Source organism: Pectinophora gossypiella, chromosome 2, assembly GCF_024362695.1.
Source record: "Pectinophora gossypiella chromosome 2, ilPecGoss1.1, whole genome shotgun sequence".
NCBI classification, from domain to species: Eukaryota; Metazoa; Arthropoda; class Insecta; order Lepidoptera; family Gelechiidae; genus Pectinophora; species Pectinophora gossypiella.
In genome coordinates this window covers 12,288,907-12,311,321 of record NC_065405.1, presented here as the reverse complement: position 1 = coordinate 12,311,321, position 22,415 = coordinate 12,288,907, and the positions used below count along the sequence as shown (strand labels likewise).

The 22,415-nt window shown below is 37.9% G+C and overlaps 2 protein-coding genes across 2 annotated transcripts; one reads left to right on the top strand and one right to left on the bottom strand.

Moving 5' to 3' along the window:
• Positions 1 to 3,998: 3,998 nt before the first annotated feature.
• LOC126372863 (tyrosine-protein kinase Shark) lies at positions 3,999 to 18,461 on the top strand. Its single transcript, XM_050018784.1, has 14 exons — positions 3,999 to 4,253; positions 4,818 to 4,914; positions 4,996 to 5,072; positions 5,276 to 5,484; positions 9,473 to 9,671; positions 10,106 to 10,246; positions 10,781 to 10,886; positions 11,567 to 11,796; positions 12,047 to 12,187; positions 12,785 to 13,103; positions 13,695 to 13,924; positions 14,628 to 14,827; positions 15,263 to 15,488; positions 17,040 to 18,461. Exons 1-14 carry the CDS (start codon positions 4,218 to 4,220, stop codon positions 17,235 to 17,237), a joined length of 2,409 nt encoding a protein of 802 aa, XP_049874741.1. The 5' UTR covers positions 3,999 to 4,217; the 3' UTR covers positions 17,238 to 18,461.
• LOC126372918 (leucine-rich repeat-containing protein 38) lies at positions 18,456 to 22,415 on the bottom strand. Its single transcript, XM_050018831.1, has 3 exons — positions 22,008 to 22,415; positions 21,408 to 21,647; positions 18,456 to 19,467 (listed from the first exon to the last, which is right to left on the bottom strand). The coding sequence occupies exons 1-3, from the start codon at positions 22,221 to 22,223 to the stop codon at positions 18,679 to 18,681; spliced, it is 1,245 nt and encodes a 414-aa protein (XP_049874788.1). The 5' UTR covers positions 22,224 to 22,415; the 3' UTR covers positions 18,456 to 18,678.

Below are 22,415 nucleotides of genomic sequence, written 5' to 3'. Positions count from 1 at the left end.
TTAATTAGTCCGTTGTTATACGACCTAATATTCGCAGTCTGCTTCTTTCGAATATGTAAATCCATCACCTCTACAAAAAATATACTTAGTCATAAACTTGTAAAAACCCTGACTCATGTCATGACATAATATTCTAGAAAAATCCAGAATGTTATAAACCTAATAATAGCACGGAATGGACTAGTAAAATCAGTCAAATCACTCGCCATATTATAGACTATATAGCTAGGGTAATAGGTATCATTTGCGTGTAATTTGCAAGCTCGTGACTCATCGACATCTTATTGCAAAGCAGGTAGCACTACGTTCTACTTATCCAGGCTCCCCAGGGATGTACCCAGTCAAATAGTGGACTGACTGGACTGAGCTAGTAAAAAGCATTTTATTTACAACATAAACAAAACAAGGGGACTAAAAACGCCACATCAAATCAATTCATCTAAAAAACCAATATTGATTTTTGACATTTTTGTTTGCACTGCGTACTTACTTTTATTTAAATGCAATTCTTTTTATGCAAATGTCAAATTGCAATATTGCTTTTTTAGATGGTGGCCTTTTTAACCCCCTAGTCCAAAAAACCAAATATACTTATTGATCACTAATTTTATATTGCACACAACATACTTATATAGGACAGGTTACAGGCGGCCAGAAATAGCACAAAAAACACCTTAGGGTGAAAGAATTTTCAAATTTATTGAACCTCAGGATGGTACAATACAAAACAAATAAAAAATAAATAAAGTAGCCTAGGGTAGTGGACGAAGTGAAAATATACAATATTTCGCCTTCTACTACCCTGCCTTCCTCTAAATTTAACCAAGTCTATGTTGTCACAGAAGAGTATTTCCGGCCATGTCGATAATGCAATTTACGCCAAATCAACAAAAAGTCACGTCAAAAAAAAAACCAAAAGAGTGAAGTAAGAGGTAGGTATACAGCTATACGTAGCAAACAGCAGCAATGCGTATAATAACAAACTAGCATGAACCACTGTAGTTTGTCTCTGTGTATTACGATACTTGAATGGAATGATTAATTTTTCCGTTTGATCTGTCACTGCTTAGTTGATTCCATTACGATCTATCATTGTCATTACTTTATTGTTTTTATGTTGCACAGTCTACTAGTTTGGATGACTAACGTTGTGTGGCATTTTGTCGTTCTGCAATGTTTACCTACTTAGGTACACAGGTTAGACGATTTCCGTTCCTTAACAGTTTCAATTTGCATAACTACTCATAGGTATAGGTACTTACCTAACTATTTAAGTTCCAATGTTCTTGTTCACGAGACTAATTAGTAATTACACGGAAGAAGACTCAACTCGAAAATACCTACCTTAATTCAGTGGGTAACATAGTTACACTGTAAAACGTCAATTATACTCCAATTAATTTAATTATTTTTATTTGTCAATAATTACGTTAATTATTTTGTTATTATTATAAGACGTAATACACCGGCAGTCCTGACGTCACGATGGCCGTTGTATGAGACGCACCATATATCCAAAGCTTTTAAGTACATACTTTCTTTGTCTTAGTACATTGAAGTACATAATCGGTACTAATTTTTGTAATCCAGCGAATCGAGCATTGCAGAAGATTGTGTAAGTCAAAGTTGCTCCAGCATTTGAAACCCATCTCTTTTGGCTTGGAGGATATCTCACCAGTCTATTAGCTGCATGGTTGGTCAATTTTTTATAACCGTTGATCGTAATCATTACATGAGCCATGTCAAGGGCCTTTAGCGGCTCAATAACAAACCTGATTAGGTTTGTTGAGGTTGGTCATTGGTCCCACACGAGAGAAGAAAATCATAATTACAGACAAAAAGCTAGGGGAAAAGACTACACTGAAAAGTTCAGCTCTTAATTAGGGTATTGATCATCACAAACTTTGGGCATAAATTCCTAGGCCCCAGAGTACTTCTCCCTAAATACGTACCTGGCAGACTACTAGCTGTTAGGTAAATCCCGAGTAAGTATATGCACGTAGGTAAATTGCTTTCTAGATATCACAGCTATAAGATTAGTATACGTAGGTATATAATTATATATTTTTTTTGTTTACACATAACATAGTGCCCACATACAGGGTGTTAGTTACATGGCAACAAAAACTTTGAGGGATGATTCAGACCATAATTCTGAGTTTACATCAACTAGAATTTTCCGTCGCAAAAGTATGGAACTGAAAATAATTAAAAAAAACACTAAAATTACGATATCAACTTAAAATCATGGTCTGAACTTATTATCCCCCTCAGTATTCGTTACGGTGTCACTAACACCCATACAAACTTGTATACCAACAGTATCCTGAAGACGTTATGTGATAGGTGGGACCCCCCCTTCTAAAAAGGTGGATGGAGCTTCACACCCTATAATTTGAACTTATGATCGCCCGAATAATGTCCTACTAACACTAGTTTATAAGTCGTTTGTATACTAACATTCTATGGACTTTGTCCGAAATAAACGATCGATTTTTATTTATTTATTTATTTATACGTACCTGTTATACGTACTTGTACGTTGTGTAAGTGACATCGTAACGAATGCTGAACGGGATGATGCAGCTTATTATTCTGAGTTAATATCAGTGGAATTTTCCATCGCAAAAGTATAGAATTGAAAACAAAAAAAAAGCAATGGTTTTGTATTATTATAAAGTTTTGTTTTGACGTGACTTATTGAACTACTTGGCCGGACAAATGAGGAGTTATTATAAAGCGATTTGTATTGTATTGTACTTATTAGTGTCGTTGGTAAATAATGGGCTCCAAACCACTGAATTCGACTTTATGATTTATGAGTTCGTATTCTTGTTGGGATCACAATTAATTGATATCACGTGGTTTCACCCCATAGTGTAATATATGACTGTACATACTAGTGATGTTCCGAATATCCGTATCCGTATCCGCGGATATCCGAGATAAAAGAAAAATCCGTATCCGTATCCGTGTCCGTTACTTTTCACGCGTATCTTTTTCAGGTGATTAAGTAGAATTATTGAATAAAAAACTATAAAATTCCACTCAGATTGTTTTTATTTCTCAAAAATTTAGATAGATAGATCTTTATAATGAAAGCAAGATAAAATATCACTTTTATAACAATGAAATAACTAAAACTTTAATCTTTTTTTTAAGAAAATAAAGATCCGTATCCGTATCCGTATCCGCGGATCTTTACACTAAATATCCGTATTCAGATCAGTATCCGCGGATATACATTTTTAACGATTCGGCACATCACTAGTACATACATATATGGGATTTAAACATAGCTGCCGATGAGTGGGTGTATCTGTACTATAGACGTTATTCCCTTCGGGAATGATGTAGAATCCATTAATTACAATGCACAAGAAATTATTTTGTTTATAACTATGCTTACAATCAATTAATTTAACACGTCATGTCACGATTATGGATTTATATTTTCAAATTACTCTACATCCAGGTTGTGAGTTGTCTACGATCAAAATAAATATACATATAGGTACATTGATCTCATTTGTATTATCATTACGAGTATAAATGACTTATTGTTTATGTATGCACCGCACAATCATCTAGATAGGTATCGCATTATGCGCTCGAGTCTTTCAAATAGCGGACATCAATAGACACGGAACATACCTGCCTTGATACCTCTTGTAATCCGGCTCGAAGGACCATCAAAAATATTCCAAAGAAAACTACTTACCAATTTCCAGCTGTAAATAAAGTAACAACGTATTGGTGTAATGTTATTGCTATAATTTAATACAGAATAGATATCACGAAAAGTGCGTCCAAAATTAGCTCTACCTATTACATTTATCTGTAGATAGAGCGTCGCGATAGGTACCTACGTATTGTTGTGTTTATTTACAAAATGCAATAACGAAATATGTAGTGTGTAGTGAGGGAATGCGTACTACTTACATCATTATGGAACTGAGTGCGCTGGTGATTCATTTCTCGGAATTGACCTTGCTATGAGTCATTCGCTGGAAGGCAGAGTCGGGGATACCGCGCCTGTCTGCCGGTTGCGCGCTAGACTCGCTCCGTTCACCGCCACTAATATTCAACACTTTGTGCTACATTAAATCCATTAAAATAACTAGAAAATGTGCATTGTCAAGAAACGGTGGAAAAATAAATAGTTTTGCCACTTTCAAACATTTGTAAATATTTTTGTGTTCAAAACTCGGATTATCATGATAACAACGATGACGTCATTCATTTTATTGAAGGTAAGATTAATTTTATTGTTAATAAAAATAAATGAAATGAATTAATATTTAAGAAAAAGATTTATTTGTGTTTATTTACTTTATGAGTCATCTCTAAAATTCTTATCAGTTTCCTATTTGACCACTGTAGTATTTGACGTTTACAATATAACCCGGCGAATATAAAAGTATTCAACGCTTGCCTTCTATCTCTTTCTAACGTGTATTAGGTGTAAACAGTAACGAGAGAGCAACTTGTTGTATAAGTGCCATGATAAAACAATTGGTTATTCAAACATGACAGGCTGTAGGTTAGAAAGAAATAGACGAAAATTTGAAAGAGAAAGCAGTACTTGTTGAATTGAAAGTTTGATTACGCACAAAAATTACGAAAAATAGCTTATTTCCAATAAATAACTGAATATTTCGCATTTATTACTTGAACCTAGTGCGTAAAGATTTAAAATTTTGAGGGCAAACAATGAACTCCACGTTGTAACTTCCGTGATGTGGATTGAACGAACGAAAACTTTTGGTCATCTGTGCTGTGTTACTTGTTGAACAAGTTTCCAATTAACTTTTCAGACCAACTCTTTTTTGTTGAGGATGAACAGAGAGGATAACGTGAACTGGTTCCATGGGAAAATATCACGAGAAGCTGCTGAGAACCTCTTGAAGGAAGGTGGGTGTCATGCGGAATGTTGATATTCTTTTGTTATTGTTATAGTATTTTCCATAGTTAACGTATGTACTGCGTTTACAGAGGGCGAGGATGGTGTCTTCTTGGTCCGTGAGAGCAACACGTCACCAGGAGACTATGTGCTCTCTGTTCTGCATCAGGTAAAGACAATTACAACATTTATAACCTATATAATATTGTTTTCTATCTATAGCTAATCCTAAATGTTATTGTTTTTTTATATAAAACCAGCGTTTTCTCTTCATACAATCTCAAATTGATTTCCTAACTTCATATTAGTGTATAGACCTGTGAACTAAGTTTTAAAACCTATAATGATCCATGTTTTATGTCCATATAACAGGGTGAAGTAGTCCACTACCAGATTCGTCGTCATGGTGAAGATGCGTTCTTCTCTATCGAGGAGCACACCACTGTACATGGGTTGGACACACTCATCCAACATTATCGGGGTGACTCCAACGGACTCGTTACTCGACTCTCCGTTGTGTGCAAAGGACAAGCACCACCTCATGAATCCAGAACACAGGGAACAACAAATCTGTTGCATCGGTAAGTTGTGATTGTGTCTATAGTATGATATCTTAGCCTGTTTTAGTCTTTTTTAACATGGATAATTTATTATCAAAAATAAAGTACCTACTGATTTTATATGATAGATATTGCCAGTGTCTCATACGAGAACTATTTTTAATGTAAATTATAGTTTACACGGAGACTCCATTATTTTGCTGATTACATAGGCTTTTATTGTTGTACGAAGGTTTACCATTATGTTAAATACTTGTATAAGTATTTTAATCTTTAAATTATTTGACCATTAAATTAAATTAATGTTTAATTGATCTTTCTCTTAAAAATTAATAATTATAAAATTTAAAATAATATTGTTAAAGTACCTAACAATACCACAAAGCTATAACCTCGTTTCAAACTGGTTATCATGTCATTAATTGTAAATTCTCATAGATTTTATAACTCAATCTAAAATGAACAACAATATACCTATACCTATATTTTTGAACATTTTATTTTTTTTGTAATTTTAGTTTCTTACAAAATATTAAATTTAAAAAGTTGATGACATATAATGGCATAGTTAATAGAAATTGGTCCTCTAGTTGAAGAAGGAAGTTCTATTAGGATGAGAGCCAACAATTGCCCTTAATTCCTCCAAAGTTTTATTGTACCAATCAACACAGTTGGGCAACTGTTTTTACTTCTCACTGTAAGAAATTTATTAGTTGTAATATCCTCTATTGTGCTTTATTAAATAAGACACGGCATTTGTATTCTTAAAGAGGAATTTCAATTTAAATATCATTCCAAAGTCAAAAGTGTTCATAGGATATTGTGTTTCCTAAGATACCAGGATTGTTTAGGATATATTTATTGCAAATATTAACATATCAAATAGATATATTGCAATTTGATATTTGCGCATATAAAAAAAGTGCACAATGTCAAGAAAACTTTTATGTGGCCTTTTTAACCCCCCATTTATTGATGACAATAATCCGTTACTTTTGAACTTATGTAATCACTTCAACCCCCATTACTACAGCAGTCAGGGATGCCATGTTTGTTTACTAGAGGGTTTAAACTTAAAAAGATAAACCTTAGGATAATTCCTTTATTAATTCTAAGCCTTCGGTCTGGTTATATCTTATTTGTTTCTAATTGTCTTTAAGACTCATTTACGCGAAAATGGTTGCAGAAGACAAACTTCTTACGAGTTATGTTTCTGTCTACCCCCATACGTATATGTCGTAAACAATCATGATAGACTCGAGTATTGAAATCGATACCCAGAAGGTCCGCCCTCCGTTTAGGGTTCAGTGGTCAAGCATGAACCCAAGTCATATTCATGAATGACACAAAAACTGAAATGTAAAAGAGGTATATGCGTCGCAGCAGAAATAGATACCTAATTAACATTATTTGTAGCCTCCTGTAACAGCTCCCGTGGTCTAGTGGTTAGAGCGTCAGGCTCACGATCTGGAGGTCCGGGTTCAATTCCCGATGGGGACATTGTCGAAATCACTATGTGAGACTGTCTTTTGTTTGCTAAGAACTTTTCAGGCTTCAATCACACTATTATCTGAAAAAAGTAAGATGATTCCGTGCTTCGGAGGGCACGTTAAGCCGTTGGTCCCTTAGGCGTAAAAGCACCTCCACCAACCCGCAGTGGAGCAGCGTGGTGGAGTATGTATACCCCCTCCGGTTGATTGAGGGGAGGCCCTGTGCCCAGCAATGGATATAGGCTGTTTATGTATTATTTGTAGCTCAGCTCACAATGTAGTTAAAGTAGCTCTCTGATATATGCATAAATAATAAAGTTAAAGTATACATGCATAAGACAAATAGTTACACATACGGGACCCTTGCGTTGTCTTGACCGACACTAATGGGCTATTTTTAAATTACAAAAGGACTACAAGCAATTTCAACATACAACATGTAATATAATGTGACACTGTAAACTTTATTGGCGATTTCCTGCCCAGTGCTTTGTTCAATGTTCATTGGATAAATATCAAGAGGGCTGTTCTCATGCGCATACGCTGATAAATAATAATATCAGCCATATAAACCACAGCTGTAGATTCAATTAAAAAATTCCAACCATGGTTGATGACTTTACAATGAGTCCTGATTGAAATAGCAAATGTAAAGCAAAGTACAATGAAACATTTTTATATTTAGTTGTAAGTAGAATATGAGAAGAGTTAATTTGGCTATAAAGCCATTAACATATCGACCCCGATTCTTGCAGACCCCTCCTAATTTTATTTTAAGTTATACCCGTCATTTACTTATCCACCTAAAAGGAAAGGGACGGATGATTGACAATTGTTAATTTTAAAATTAATTAATATCTCGCTGACATGCAACCCGTTTGACGTGTGCTCTCAACTTAATTCTGTCGAGCTAGTGGCCAATATACATTTTGGGAAAGTTTTTAAATTTCTGCCTAAAATTGACGTGTGTTCTATAAATTTTATGCCTCTCGATTACCCGTCCATTTCCTTTTCGGCGAATAATGAAATGACAGAAATAACTTAAAATAAAATTAAATGGTGTCTACAGGAATTAGCACCATTGTGAAGGGAATTACGACTTTGTGTTTGAATTCATAATCATGTTTGGATCATAGGTAATTGATATAACGCGGTATCCCGGATTTGTGCCCGGTTAAAAGCATTGGCTCGCAACTACAACTATTCATGCAATAACATGAGACTCAAACATAGCTGGCGAGGAGTGGGTGTATATGTCGTAGCCAGATCATAGAATTGATCATTTCATGATGTGCTCGATCATTTCATGAAATGGTCATATTTCATGAAATAGAATATCATTCGTTGGCCACATCATGATGTAGTTTGGCCAGTTCAATGAACACAAAACGTTCAACGATATAAGCAACTAAATGCATGCTTACTTCATGATATTGACAAACGTTGGCAATCATATTGTAAAATTAGTAACATTATCCTCCGATAGTGGCGCTGGTGTCGATTGTATTTAAAACTTGATTGATATTATATTCGATGAATCAATGTAATTGTACAATTTTCCATATCGAATAGGTACATAATTTTGAACCTAAGAAATTAATCGACTACTCATTTTTATTACACCACATAGCATGGACACCGCCTACATTAACGATATGGCCAAACGTTGATTGATATATCATTAAACGTTGACGTTTCAACGATATGGTCAACTTAAGTTGGCCATTTCATGAAAAATTACCATTTCATGAAATGGTCGAACACTTCATGAAATGATCAATTTTACGATCTGGCCACGACATATATATACTATACAGTGTATAGTACGGATATAGATCTATAGTATACACCTCTGCTGCCTAATTCTTCAAAGATACAGGCGTGATGCAAAAAAAAAAGATGATTGAGACTAAATATCCACATTACTCTTTCAAAATGTAATTCATAGTAGGAAATGAGTTTCCCGCGATCGTTTTCGATATTAAAATAGCATTGAAATATTTACTCAACTTCGCAAATAAAATTCTATACAAAAAGGCAGCTAATATTTATTCACATGGAGATTACTTACGTTATTAATGTTAGTCATACCTTGAGAATGTTTTGTGAGATGGCGGACAATATCGTAGCATCAATATTCGTACAGATACATCTGTGTTTGGCAAACATGACTCACTGTTTATGTTAATGATTCATATAATTAAACTATGACTGAATGGTGACTGCTTTTTTTTGTTTAGACGCTATTGTTGTTGTAAACAATCATAGATTGCGTGACCTATTTTCGTTCATTCTATTTCGGTCACTAGGTTTATCCAGTTTGCAAAGAATTCACGCTTTCACGAAAAACTTTTTTACTTTCTTTCCAATGATTTACCTATATACGACTCATTAGTATAATCTTTACTTGACAGAGATTTCATTATTAGCTCTAATATGTCCTCGTCGAGGCGGTCAGCCGAATGTTCAGAAGGTACATTTTACAGCAGTTCTGATTTAAGCTGTGTGTATGTTATCAGGGCGACAGAGGCCGGGGACTTCAACGTAGTGTCTCAGCTACTCGCGTGCGGGTACCGAAGTCGCGACGCGAAGAACCAAGATGGTCAAACCGCGGTACATATCGCGGCGCGCGCGGGAAGAGACAAGATCCTCGAGAAGCTGATAGAAAGTGGCGCCACTGTCAACGTTCGGGACTCCTTTGGGTATACGCCTTTACATGTAAGTCGAATATACGATCTTTTTTATAATATTAGTGTACATCCACATACAAATCTGGATGCTAAAGAGACTCGGGAGCGACAGGCGTCATTTTGAATTGTATGAAACCACGACGAATGCTCCCGCACCGCGTCTGTGTCTTGAGTTATTGTCTGTTTTATTTTATGACGCAAAAGCAATTAAACAGTCTGCAAAAGAAGTCAATGCTGAGATTACATCGAAGATTACAAGTTAATTATTTATATTTTCAATTAATACTTTCGCCATATTCCATTATTAGTAAAACATATTGGACAATCGTGCTAGATAAAACTATAACTGATAATTCAGTTATCAGTCCTTTATTGTGAGAATCGCGTCTGAGGGTCCTTAACTCGAAATTTCGAAAGATATAATAAGATAATGATAATTTCGTTTTTCTTTCTAATTTTCAGTACACTTGCCAAAACAACTTGCCGAGCACGACAGAGTTGTTGGTCACAAAGGGCAACGCCAACTATCAGATGCGACACGCACCCACGGGGAAGGTGCCTATGCACGATGCAGCGCAGAGAGGACACATCGAATGTATTAAGGTACACCCTACACTTTACTTTAGAATGAAATTCTCTGCGTCATTGTTCCCCGATTTTTAAGACAAGAGTGAATAGGCTCTATTTGAGATTGCGTGCTTCATCTTAGTATTTTTTTTTTAAAAGAACCTCTAGGGCCCTGTGCCGAAGTTTTTCTTGCAGCTTCCTTTCCCCGGCTATACAGATTGTGAGAAGCTGCAGTAGTTTTAGGCGGATGAGACGTTCGTTATGTAATAATTGACGATTCAAAGTGTAACTATGTTACCCACTGAATAAAGATATTTTTGAATTTGAATTGAATTAGACCACACCGTTGCTTAACATCAGGCGGGATGCTCAAATCTTTAAAAGATTTATAAACTCTTTAAAAAAACACTGATAATTAAAGGGCCCAGTCTCCGGTAGCAGAATTCAGAATTTTAATATTTTCACCCCTCTCGGGCAGCACCTCCGCTGACGTCACTAAACCTGAAGTTGCTCCACTTTACAATTCCAAACGTTTAGGCTGCCTCACTCACCACTCACATTTCTCCGCAGGTGCTTCTAAGTTTACGGGCGCCAGCTCACCCCAGGACTTTAGCTCAGGACACACCGGCCGACTTAGCCAAACACTACGGGCATACAGAGTGCTATCAGTTACTCAGTAAGTACCTTTACGTCATTTTTTTAATATTTATAAAACCGGTAAAAAAGTAAAGAGATCTCTTATCAACCGAAAGGGTAAGGACACATTGCGTCCACGTTGTTCAAATGTGAGTAACGAAATGTTCAAACCAAACTAGAAATACTTCATAAAATTAATTTGCGAAACTCGCCAAACCAAATTCAAACAGTATAAGGCGAGTGCTAAAATTGCTGAGAACGTTGACGTCGTTATCAAAACATCTATCACAATCCGAATCTAACATTGTTTAATTTCATTCAATAGACATTTATATTACAGAATTCCAAATTAATGAGTAATGAGACTTTAATTCAAAGTCGTGTCTATACTAACGTAACATGAGCTCACGACTATATCCCAACGGGTACGTCAGAGTACCCACACCTCACCGAGCTTTCTGTTAGACCAACGTGATAGGTGGTGAGCCGTAACGCCGCCTATAATGGTCGAGCCATGAATGGTGGTCGTTACATGAGCCATGTCAGGGGCCTTTGGCGGCTCAATAATAACCCTGACACTAGGGTTGATGGGGTTGGTAATTCACCTCAACCCACACGATAGAAGATGAAGATGGTCGAGCCAAAAAATGCACTTAAGATAATAACTCATTGGTGTAAGTCGCTCTAACTAATAATCTAAACACATTCCTTTACTTCCAGAAAATCACAAGCCAGAGACGGCGAAGACATCGAAAAGCCAGTGGTACCACGGCACGTTGAACCGCGAGGAGGCAGTGAAGACTCTGCAGGACTACTGCAAGCAACACTCGGTGCAAGACAAGGCCTGCGACGGGGTGTTCCTCGTACGGTACAGCGAGCGGCACACGGGCGCCTACGTGCTCACTATGCTTAGCGAAAATACTCCATACAACTTTATAATTAGGAAAGAGGTAAGAAACTTCTGGAACATTCTAGAATGAACAACCCATGAACTAGAAACGCCAATCGCGCCACCAGGACTTCCGACAGTGTGTGTCTCGTCGAACAGCGAGCGGCACACAGTCGTCTGTTCATGCTCACTATGCTTAGAGTCTAAATGCGGGAAACTGAGCCTACTAACATAACCTTAAGAAATCACTGATTAGCTATTTATCTTACTGAAGCTCAACCACGTTCATAGTTTTCCGTTCTTTTTTTCAGGCCTCCTGGCTATTCATAGACGACGGGCCGTATCTAGAATGTCTGGAGCGACTAATCGAGCACTACAGCACGGTACCCGATGGACTGCCCACCCGGCTGACGACGCCGGTGCCGCCTAAACCAAAGCCTCCGCTGCCTGAAGTAAGTTTGAAGGCTCAAACAACTGTTCCTATTTCTTTTATTATAATGAATGAAACTGTCTTAGGTGTTTTACATACGTACATAAACTCACGCCTATTTTGTACTGGAAAAAGAACTGTTTTAGGAGAATTATTGACTCTCATTTTTTTATTCTGTGCCAACATGTCAAAAGACAAATAGGTTCGCAGCAAAAAGTTATTGTTAATGGAGGCTGGCTGAAAAAGAAATAGAAAAATAAATTAAAAAAATGACATTCGCGCGCCTTTGCCATTATTGTAGTTTTCTTTTAGGTGTAGCAATGAGGTGTATAATATAAAGCACTACCACTCGGAAGATTCGGGCACTGGCATAAAGTAATCCGCTCATATAAGATGCACCTATGTGACTAGTCCTGCCACAGGCCGAGGCCTGTCACTGCAAACCATATAGTCTCGGAGCCGATTGTCGTAATTTCTGTGCATTATATTTGCATACTTTTGTAACTTGTATTTTATTATAAGTATATGGTTTTAAATTGTCATGTAAAATTATAAAAGTAAATAAAAAAAAATCGGACTCTTTCTTCCCTCGTTGAACAATGTATATTTTCTTCCCCAGTTCTCGACCATGCCGCGCACCAAGAAGCCGTCACCGAGCCGCGCGGCCATGAACCAGACGTTATCTCTAGTCAAGCACGACATACTCAACGACAAACTGCCCGCCACCGCACCAGTAGCCACAAACAACAACGCCTTCGAATTGTTAACGAGAAACCTCTCGTTCTCGTCAGACTTCCACAACGACACTCTCAACAACAACGACGACGGTGACAACGATACGTACAAAGTACCATCGAATAACACCGCCGTCGTTACGTTAGCAGAGAATTACAACGAGATATCTATTGATTCGGATGGCCAGCTATCCACACTGCAAGGTAAGCGAAGCTATGAAAAAAAAATGCTCACGACTGTATGCCAATTGGGTAGTTTCCTTTGGGTAGATTCTAATTGCTAAATATAGACAGGTCTAAAGGTGACAAAAAACGTTTTCTTTTTTCTATTTAACTTACTTATGAATTTTAATAAAGAAAAATGTAATAATAAATGCGACAGGTTTTCACGTTTTTCTATGGCGTCACAGTGTGCTTTTTCATACAAATTCCATAGTCATTTCGTGTCTTGACGTTTAGTAAAAAGTAACTTATTTGACTAGTTGAAAACTACCGTATTGTGTATAGGTGTAGGCTCTGTTCGAAACCATCCTTTGATGGCACAAGATGAACTAAGCCTCACCCCACCGAGCTTTCTGTTAGACCCTCGTAATTGGTGGTGAGCTGTATCGCCTTCTATAATGATCGACCCAACTGTGTTAGTGAAAAACTGCATTTAAGGTAAATTAATTTCTCATTAGCGCAAGTCCAGTACCGGTAAATAAATGGGTATATATGGGAATTTAATTTACCCAGTATTCCGGGTAGTACCTATCTATAGTCGTAGCTTGACAACTGTCGTGTATTTGTTCCCAGAATTCATACCAATGACGGAGCTAACATTAGGCGCAGTACTAGGCGAGGGAGAGTTCGGCTCAGTACTCCGCGCCACGTACAGCCCACCGGACGGCACACCGCAGCAAGTTGCCGTGAAGACACTGCACATGCAACACACCGACACTAACAAGAAGGAATTCCTGTCTGAAGCCAAGGTCATGATGTCGCTAAGACATCGGAGTATCGTGAGGCTGATCGGTGTTTCTTTGGTGAGTTGGTTTTTATTACTGTTGTAGTAGAATATATACCGCCCAACGGTACGCCGCAACAAGTTGCTTGGATAACACTTCCTGTGTGAATTCTTATCCGAAGCCAAGGTCACGATATCGCTAAAACATGGGAGTATCGTGAGACTGATCGGTGTTTCGCGATAATTAACCTAACCTAACCCCTTTACGCTTTTGTGGCGGACCGAACTAGTTGACCAGCTAGTTCCGCCCACATACAACAGATGGCGCCACCATTAAATAATGCAGTACTGAAACGCGCTATTGAATTTTACACAGCGTGACGCATATTATACAACTTCCAACATAATACCGTTGGATCGTCGATCACACTACCAACTTGTGGCTAGCGAGGTATTGTGCTCTGTTCGACCCCGAAACGCGTAGCGCATCCTCGCTGCCAAACGAGACGACTCAAAATTATTGTATGCTTTGTGTTTCCCAAAAAGTATCCAAATATAAGATGTCCGTCTTTCGGTATAATATACATAACTCGACTGGTTACAATACCACTAATAATCTAATCTTGTCACACTAGACTAGGTAGTATCAAGGGAAATAAAGCCTTCGAAGATAATGCTCTTGGAACTCATCGGTGTGTAGATGTTGACTGTCTTTGTGCATTTGACCATTTGTTATAGCTATTGTAAAGACAACAGTAATCAATGCCCGTTTATAATTTCAGGGCCCACCTCTAGCCATGGTTCAAGAGTTAGTTCCCTTAGGATCACTCCTAGAGTACTTGATCCGACATCCAGACAAAGTATCACCTGGCTACGAGCTACGGCTCTGGGCTTGCCAAGTAGCCGCCGGAATGAAATACTTGGAGCGTCGCCGCTTCGTGCATAGAGATCTCGCTGCTAGGAATATTTTGCTTGCTAACAGGTAAATATCGAGTTTGTTATTTAGCCTGTGGTCTGTTCCACTGCTTGACTAAGATTTCTCCCAAGTTACTTAAAGAAGACTATGGATTACTCTGTTTTACTGGCGAGAGAATCTATTTACAAGCCTGAAGTTGTCCTCCTTATAGTCTATGTACTCTTAATTATTGAGGTGACATATTTCTTTTTTACTACGAATTATTGAAATCGTTTCCTATTACCTAATCAGCGTGCGTATATAAAACGATTGATGAAGGTGGAGGAAACAAAAGAAGTATGTTAGGATCGAAGCAAATGGAATTTCATCCAGAGACTTCTGCTTACCCCGGTAGGAAATTTTATATGTTTGTATTCCCACTACTACTACTAAATTTAAAATGGCAAACCAGTCACTGACTTTTTTGGTCCGATTTCTAACCCCGAATTGTTTATTGTACAGGCATCAAGCCAAAATAAGCGACTTCGGGTTATCGCGGGCGTTATCGACGGACAGTTCCTACTACAAGGCGAGTCGGGGCGGCAAGTGGCCTATCAAATGGTATGCGCCGGAGTCGTACAACTATGGCACCTTCAGCCACGCTAGTGACGTGTGGAGCTATGGCATCACGCTCTGGGAAATGTTCTCATTTGGCAAACAACCTTACGGAGACATGCGTGGTATTGAGGTATGTATCTGAATCTTATACTATGTTAAATAGACCTTGATTTATTTGACAGCAGGGCACAAAAATGCAGAAAAATAATTATTCTAACGTGTGGGTTGTGAGGTGGATTACCAACCCCATCAACCCTGGTGTCAGGGTTACTATTGAGCCGCCAAAGGCCCCTGACATGGGACCGGGACCAACGGCTTAACGTGCCTTCCGAAGCACGAATCATCTTTCTTTCGGACAATCGGGTGATCAGCCTGTAATGTCCTATAACCAAACTAGGGATCTCAAAGTTTGGGACCGGGATTTGAACCCGGGACCTCCGGATCGTGAGCCCTACCAGGCCGTTAGAAAAATAGTTACAGAGACAAAATATCAATGTATTGTTCTGACAGCTATTTATAACCAAGGAGTAACTAATATACTACGTAAAACAGACGGTCCCTCGCCATTCTAGAAAAGATGCCGCTAAAACGCGCGCGAATGGAGCGCCGGCGGCGAGCATATGTACTGTCTGTGTTCGTAATGATACGACACACTGTCATGACACCTTTCCATATGTAAGCTTATACAGTTAGCGACTAGTTACTTCATGACGAAATAGAGTAACAATATGCTAAGGTCCCTACTCAAACTACAAAAAACAGCGCCAGTGGCGAGCAAGGGTACTAAATTGAAAATGTATGGAAGCAACCTGACACGCTAATAACGCAGCATTTTGTTATGTAATATTTTGGAGTGTGTAGAGCTACACGTAAACAGAAGTCACCTATAAGCGATTTTTATTCATACTAACATAGATATGAATCTATCTTTTGGAGTGAGCTCAATGAACCCTTAGGCAAGATTAAGGACATACAGCTAAATGCATTCTAAGTTTTTCCTCACTCCTGTTGTAAATAATATAACACAATCAAATGTAGCGTTGATATTCTATTTTTGTCATTTACTCGACGTTATCGCTTAGCATATCAGAACATCGATTGTTTATAACTAAAAAAATACGATATTCATATTCAAGCCGATAACGAGAGAATAACGAGATTAAAAGTTCTAGCGGAACGAAAAAAATAAAAACAAACACTTAACTTTTTTCTTATCTCAGAAACAAAAAATCCACACTAACATTATAAATGCGAAAGTATCTGTCTGTTACCTTTTCACGTTTAAACCGCTGATTTGATTTACTTAGATGAAATTTAGTATGGAGATAGTTTGAGACGGCGGGTTCGTGGTGGTGTTTTACAGCTACGTTAACGTAGTTTTACCGTAACGTGTCCCCCGAAGCACGGAATCATCTTACTTTTTCGGACAATCAGGTAATTCTAGCCTGCACACAAAGGACAGTCTCACAAAGTGATTTCGACCATGGGAAATCGAACCTCCAGATCGTGAGCCCAACGCTCTAACCACTAGGCCACAGAGGTTTATTACAAACAACACGCACGTGTGTGTGGGTTGAGAGGTGGATTACCAACCCCATCAACCCTGGCGTCAGGGTTACTATTGAGCCGCCAAAGGCCCCTGACATGACTCATGTAACGACTATTATGCATATTCTTTCAGGCAATACAAATAGTGGAAAGTGGTAAACGGCTAGAGAGGCCTGAAGACTGCCCTGATGAGATATACCAAGTTATGTTGGACTGCTGGGCGTACAACCCGGACAACCGGCCGACGTTCAGCAAGTTAGTAGACGTATTCTCACAACATCCCGACTATGTGAACATTAGTCAACTTGCCTTAGACGTCGACGAGATATAAGAACAAATAGAATAGAAATGACAAGGGACTGTAACGGGTATGTAAAGATGCTAATACAACGCCCGATCTATTTATTTTTAGGCCGTGCCGATCAATGTTAAGAACGGTGTAGAATGATATAATGTTAATATTGTGGAATGGAAGGTTTTAGGTAACTTAACAAGTTTACAGCGAGTGCTCTGTATGTTGTTCTAAATGAGCATTTAGTATGGAAAATTTTATACCGCTGTCTATGAATAATCTCAATTACACAACGATGTAATACTTTTATAGGTTTATCATAAGGTTGAGGAATGTAGGTAAAGGAATATAGGAAATGACATGCCATGATGTGCCTGATTACTAAATAGGTTCTTATATTTTATCATTTGTACAAAGTGTAGATTTTTATGAATTAAATCTTTTAATTTGTAATATTCATTATACAATTTAAGCTATAACTTGCACTATAACGATTCAATTAAGAATATTTAAAATTAATTAGCATTTTATACAGCATTTGTGTTAACTGTTTGTGCTTGATGTATTATTAGAATGTATTCTTACTATTTGAGCGATTTCTGTGTAAGTTCCTTTTCAAGCCAAAATATTGTATATTTTTTTAATTAATTGTAATCATGATATTACATGCTTGGAAGAGAAAGACAAAATAACTTGAGCATTTTCCCTTCTATTTTTGTAAAGTGTTGCTTATAAAATGCCGATTCCTTTTTATTTATAAACTAATTTTATTAATTTCTTCTGTTGTTGTTTCTTGTACTGTATTTTAATGTCGATAGACCAAACCTATCATTTTCTACTCAGCTCAGGAGAATTCTCGAATGATTATTTTGTTATTTTTCTCCAGCATTTAATAGACATTTTAAATGAATTACGTGACACAAAATATACATTCCCTATTTTTATGTTAATTCTACAATATTTATAGATTATTTTTTGTATTTAAAACAAACTAATGTAAAAGCGAAAAATGTTCTAATATATTAAAATCCTGAATTGCCATAGTTTTTGTGATTAACTTTTAAATTGCAAATGCCATGAGGTTGTGTTTTCTGTTTTAAACCTGTTTGTAGTTACCCAAATTTATAGCTTTTAAAAAATGATTATATTTTCCATAAGTCTGATTTAGCATATTATTTTTACTATAGTTTTTGACAAATCATATTATAATGCTGAAATGAAATGTGATAATGGTATTTATGAAATAAAATATAAATATTCATACTTTTGTCTTTTAATTATCTATGAAGTACAACAACTTATCAATAGAAAATAATTTGACATTCACACCAATGCAATTGCAATTACCTACTTATAAATAAATGCAATATATCACAACTTGTGACTCACAACACTTCACAAGTTCACGCTAACAACGCAATATACAAATCACTCTTCAATTTATAAATCCTATTGATACTTTATCTAGTTTTAATAGTATTCAAATGTTTATCCGGCATTCATTATACGGCGGGGGCGGCGTCTCGGCCCGCGGCGCACGGATTGCATCAATTTGCAGCCCCGCCTCCACTACACCAGGTAGCCCATATGTGGGGAACGGTGGAGCTCTATCAGGCAAGGACAACTGCCTTCGGTAAATAGGCGGAGTTTCCGTGTCCGGGTTAATGACACTACTCCAGAGTAAAGTTGTTCTATCCGCGTCAACTCTTTGCGCGCGTCGCCTCTCCCTTCTCGTATCCGGGCGCGTGCAGTCCAGCTGCCCACATTTACAAAACTTACGTAACCATATGTACGTACCCACTATTCCTATCGCTAATCCTATTTCTACACCTATTATAAACGCTTGGAATGATGAGAACTCTTTATCGAACTTCTGAAACGGTGTCATTGGCGTGCTAGGTTTCGTTTCTAGTACAGTGTCCGTTTTCTCAGTAGTCACATTCCATACATCTTTCACGTCGACCGCAGGTTTTTCTGTGCTGGGTGCGGCGATCATTTTCTCAGACATTTTTGGCATTTTTCGTTTACACTGTTTCTGATATGTTATGCCCCTCGACACGATCCACGACTCTACTGCCATAAAGTCGGGGTTGCACTGCCAATAGTCGTTCCGTAGTTCTATACGCTGTAACTTCCTCATCGGTCGTAAAACTTCAGTGTTTAGAGTGACCATGTAGTTGTCACTCAAGTCCAATTTCTGCATGTTCGGTAGTCGGGTGAACATCCTCTCTGGTAGCGCCTTTATTCGGCAATTGTGAAGGTTAAGAATCTGAAAAATCAAATAGATGTAGGACACAAGCTATGAAGTTAACTAGGGGATTGACAAAGTAAGATATATATACACTTCTCATCAAAAAAATCGAAACACCTTGCAAGTTTACGTTTTGTCAGGATTATCAGAAAAATGTGTACATTTAGGAATAAATGTTAAATGTCGTTTAATAGTGAGTAATATGAGCTTATCAAATCTTAATGTTAATGTTTTAAATTTAAATGAATTTTTCATAGGTTTCGTATTTTGTTAAATGAGTCATTTTTATTCCGTATGGAGTATAAAGGAAATGGATAAAACAACACACGTAAATGAAAAAAAAAGCTAAAAAACGTTTATTTAATAACTTGTATTCCCTCACCGAGCTCTAATTACTGCTTCCATACGGTTCTTCATCGATCGGATGAGAGTCACGATCACATGCTGTGGTATATTGTCCCATTCCTCTTGGATTGCATCTTGCAGCTGGCTAAGTGTTTCTGGGGCAGGATCTCTTGCTCGAATTCGTCTCTTTAATTCATCCCACAGATTTTCAATGGGATTCATGTCCGGGCTTCTTGCTGGCCATTCCATAATAGAGATATCGACTTCGTTAAGATAATCTCGTACGACGCCCGCGGTGTGAGCCCTAGCATTGTCGTGCATGAATATGAAGCCGTTGCCAATAAAATGTGCATAGGGCATCACATGAGGCTCGAGACACTCTTCGACGTACCGATGACAGTTTAGTGCAGGCAGACGTGGCCCAGACACGAAAGCAAGCTCTGTCTTACCGTCGGCGCTGATTCCTCCCCAAACCGTCCACGAACCGCCACCATAGCTGACCTTTTCTTCAATGCAGCATTGTGCGTAGCGTTCTCCGTCTCTTCTGTAGACCTTGTTCCTTCCGTCGTTACCATACAGCATAATTTTACACTCATCAGAAAAGAGAACTTTGCTCCACTGTAGGTATGACCAATTTAGGTGCTCACGTGCAAAGTTAAGGCGCGCTCTTCGATGGTCTGCAGTTAATTTCGGCCCATTTGCTGGCTTATGCGGTACCAGTCCACGATCCTTCAACCTTCTTCTAATTGTAGAGTCACTTACAGCCACCCTTCGTACAACACGAAGCCGCTGCTGCAGTTGAAAAGCGTTAAGGCGTCGATTTCTTAAAGAAGTTGTTACAATAAATCGATCATCTCGCTCAGAAGTGACCCGATTCCTGCCAGATCCTGAATGGCGCGTGAACAAACCAGTCTCCTGATAACGTTTATAGACTCTAAGAACAGATGACAGGCTTAGATGCAGTCTTGCAGCCACAACACGCTGACTAAGGCCAGAATCCAGCAATGCCACAACTTGGGCGGCTTCTGTGGGCGAAGTATCCATACGTTTTAGAAAAAAAACCTTTTTTCAGACGTCCCAAAGTCACAGTATTGAAATAAAAAACAAAAAGTTTAAGGATAGGCGCCAATTTTTAGTTTTTAAACGCTAAATGTACTCCAACCCTAAACACACATTTGTCTCAAAACAGTGATTCATTTCGTTTATAAGATAAACAAATGAAATTCTAATTTTGAATTTAGAATTTTCGCTTATTACTGTAATGGCCAAACTGCCAGCTATACATTTATGTATTTTTTTCATCGTATGAATTCTTTTTTGTGTTAAATTCGGACAGAAACAATGAAAACGGAAGTGTTTCGATTTTTTTGATGAGAAGTGTATATATATATATAGTTTGATCATTGTCACTAGTTTTTCGTAATCACATGAGGTCGATCAAGATTATGAGCTCATGTCGTTTTCTGTTTTAAATCCTATGCTCTCTCTGATAATATATCCTATCCAGAACTGCAATTGTTTTCCGACGACTTGTTCTGCCTAACCGAAAATGTTCCTGTGCGTTTCGTGCACGCAAATTAGCCAATTATGTTAAAGCATACAAAACTAAATACCTGCAACTTCGGATGCATCAATAAAGGTTCGTTATTCAGCGACTCGAAAACATTCCCCGACAGATCTAGTGTCCGAAGTTCTGGCGTGTCCCAGAAGAGGTCTGACGGGATTTGCCTGAGTCTGTTGTTGCTCAGATCCAGGTGGATGAGTTGTTCCAAGCCAGAAAATGCATGGAGGCCAATCCAGAAAATTACATTGTAGGATAAGTCCAACACTTGAATCGATGAATAGCCACTTTCCTGAAATGAGAAAGAGGAAGCATACGCTGATAAAGTATAATAAGAAAGTGTTTTGATCATCATCTAATTCGTTTCTTTGGGTTTGCTCGATACTCTATACCGTAATACTTGTTCCAGTTTACGCCCATTTACCATTACTAAACACCTACAATGTGTATGTCTGTATGTGCAGTGAAAAACAACATTGATAAGTATAGGTGTCGGGTGTCGATCTTGTTTGCGCATTGCCTACATGTGCTCGTGTAGACGGCGGGATAGCACTAGGTAATAGGTAAACTAGCATGATTGGCTATTGTTTAGCGGACTATACTTCTAGATAGAACATGATATATGAACGTGATTTTAGAACATAATACTTACTTTGAAACAAAAGTTATCCAGTTCACTAATAGCGTTGTGGCTGAGGCTGTAAACTTGCACTTCCTTTGGCACACCCACGTCGATACCAATAATGTTTTGATCAACACACGTCGCCCTATTCAACTCATCTTCCCTATCACAGTCACATTGCTTTGGGCAAAGCTCCGCACTAGCACCACAAACTAAAACTAACACAACATAGTATTGTAACTCCATTTCTTATAATTTCGCACTTTCATGCAAGTATTTAGCAGCATTATGCTTCCAATCACTTATAGAAATTGTTAATGAGAAATGACGCATCTTTTCACACGAATATGGAGCAATGATACATGGAGCGATACAGTCGGGCTTATCTGTTAAAGAGAACGCGATAAGATAAGGGATATAAAATCTTTGTCCTTATAT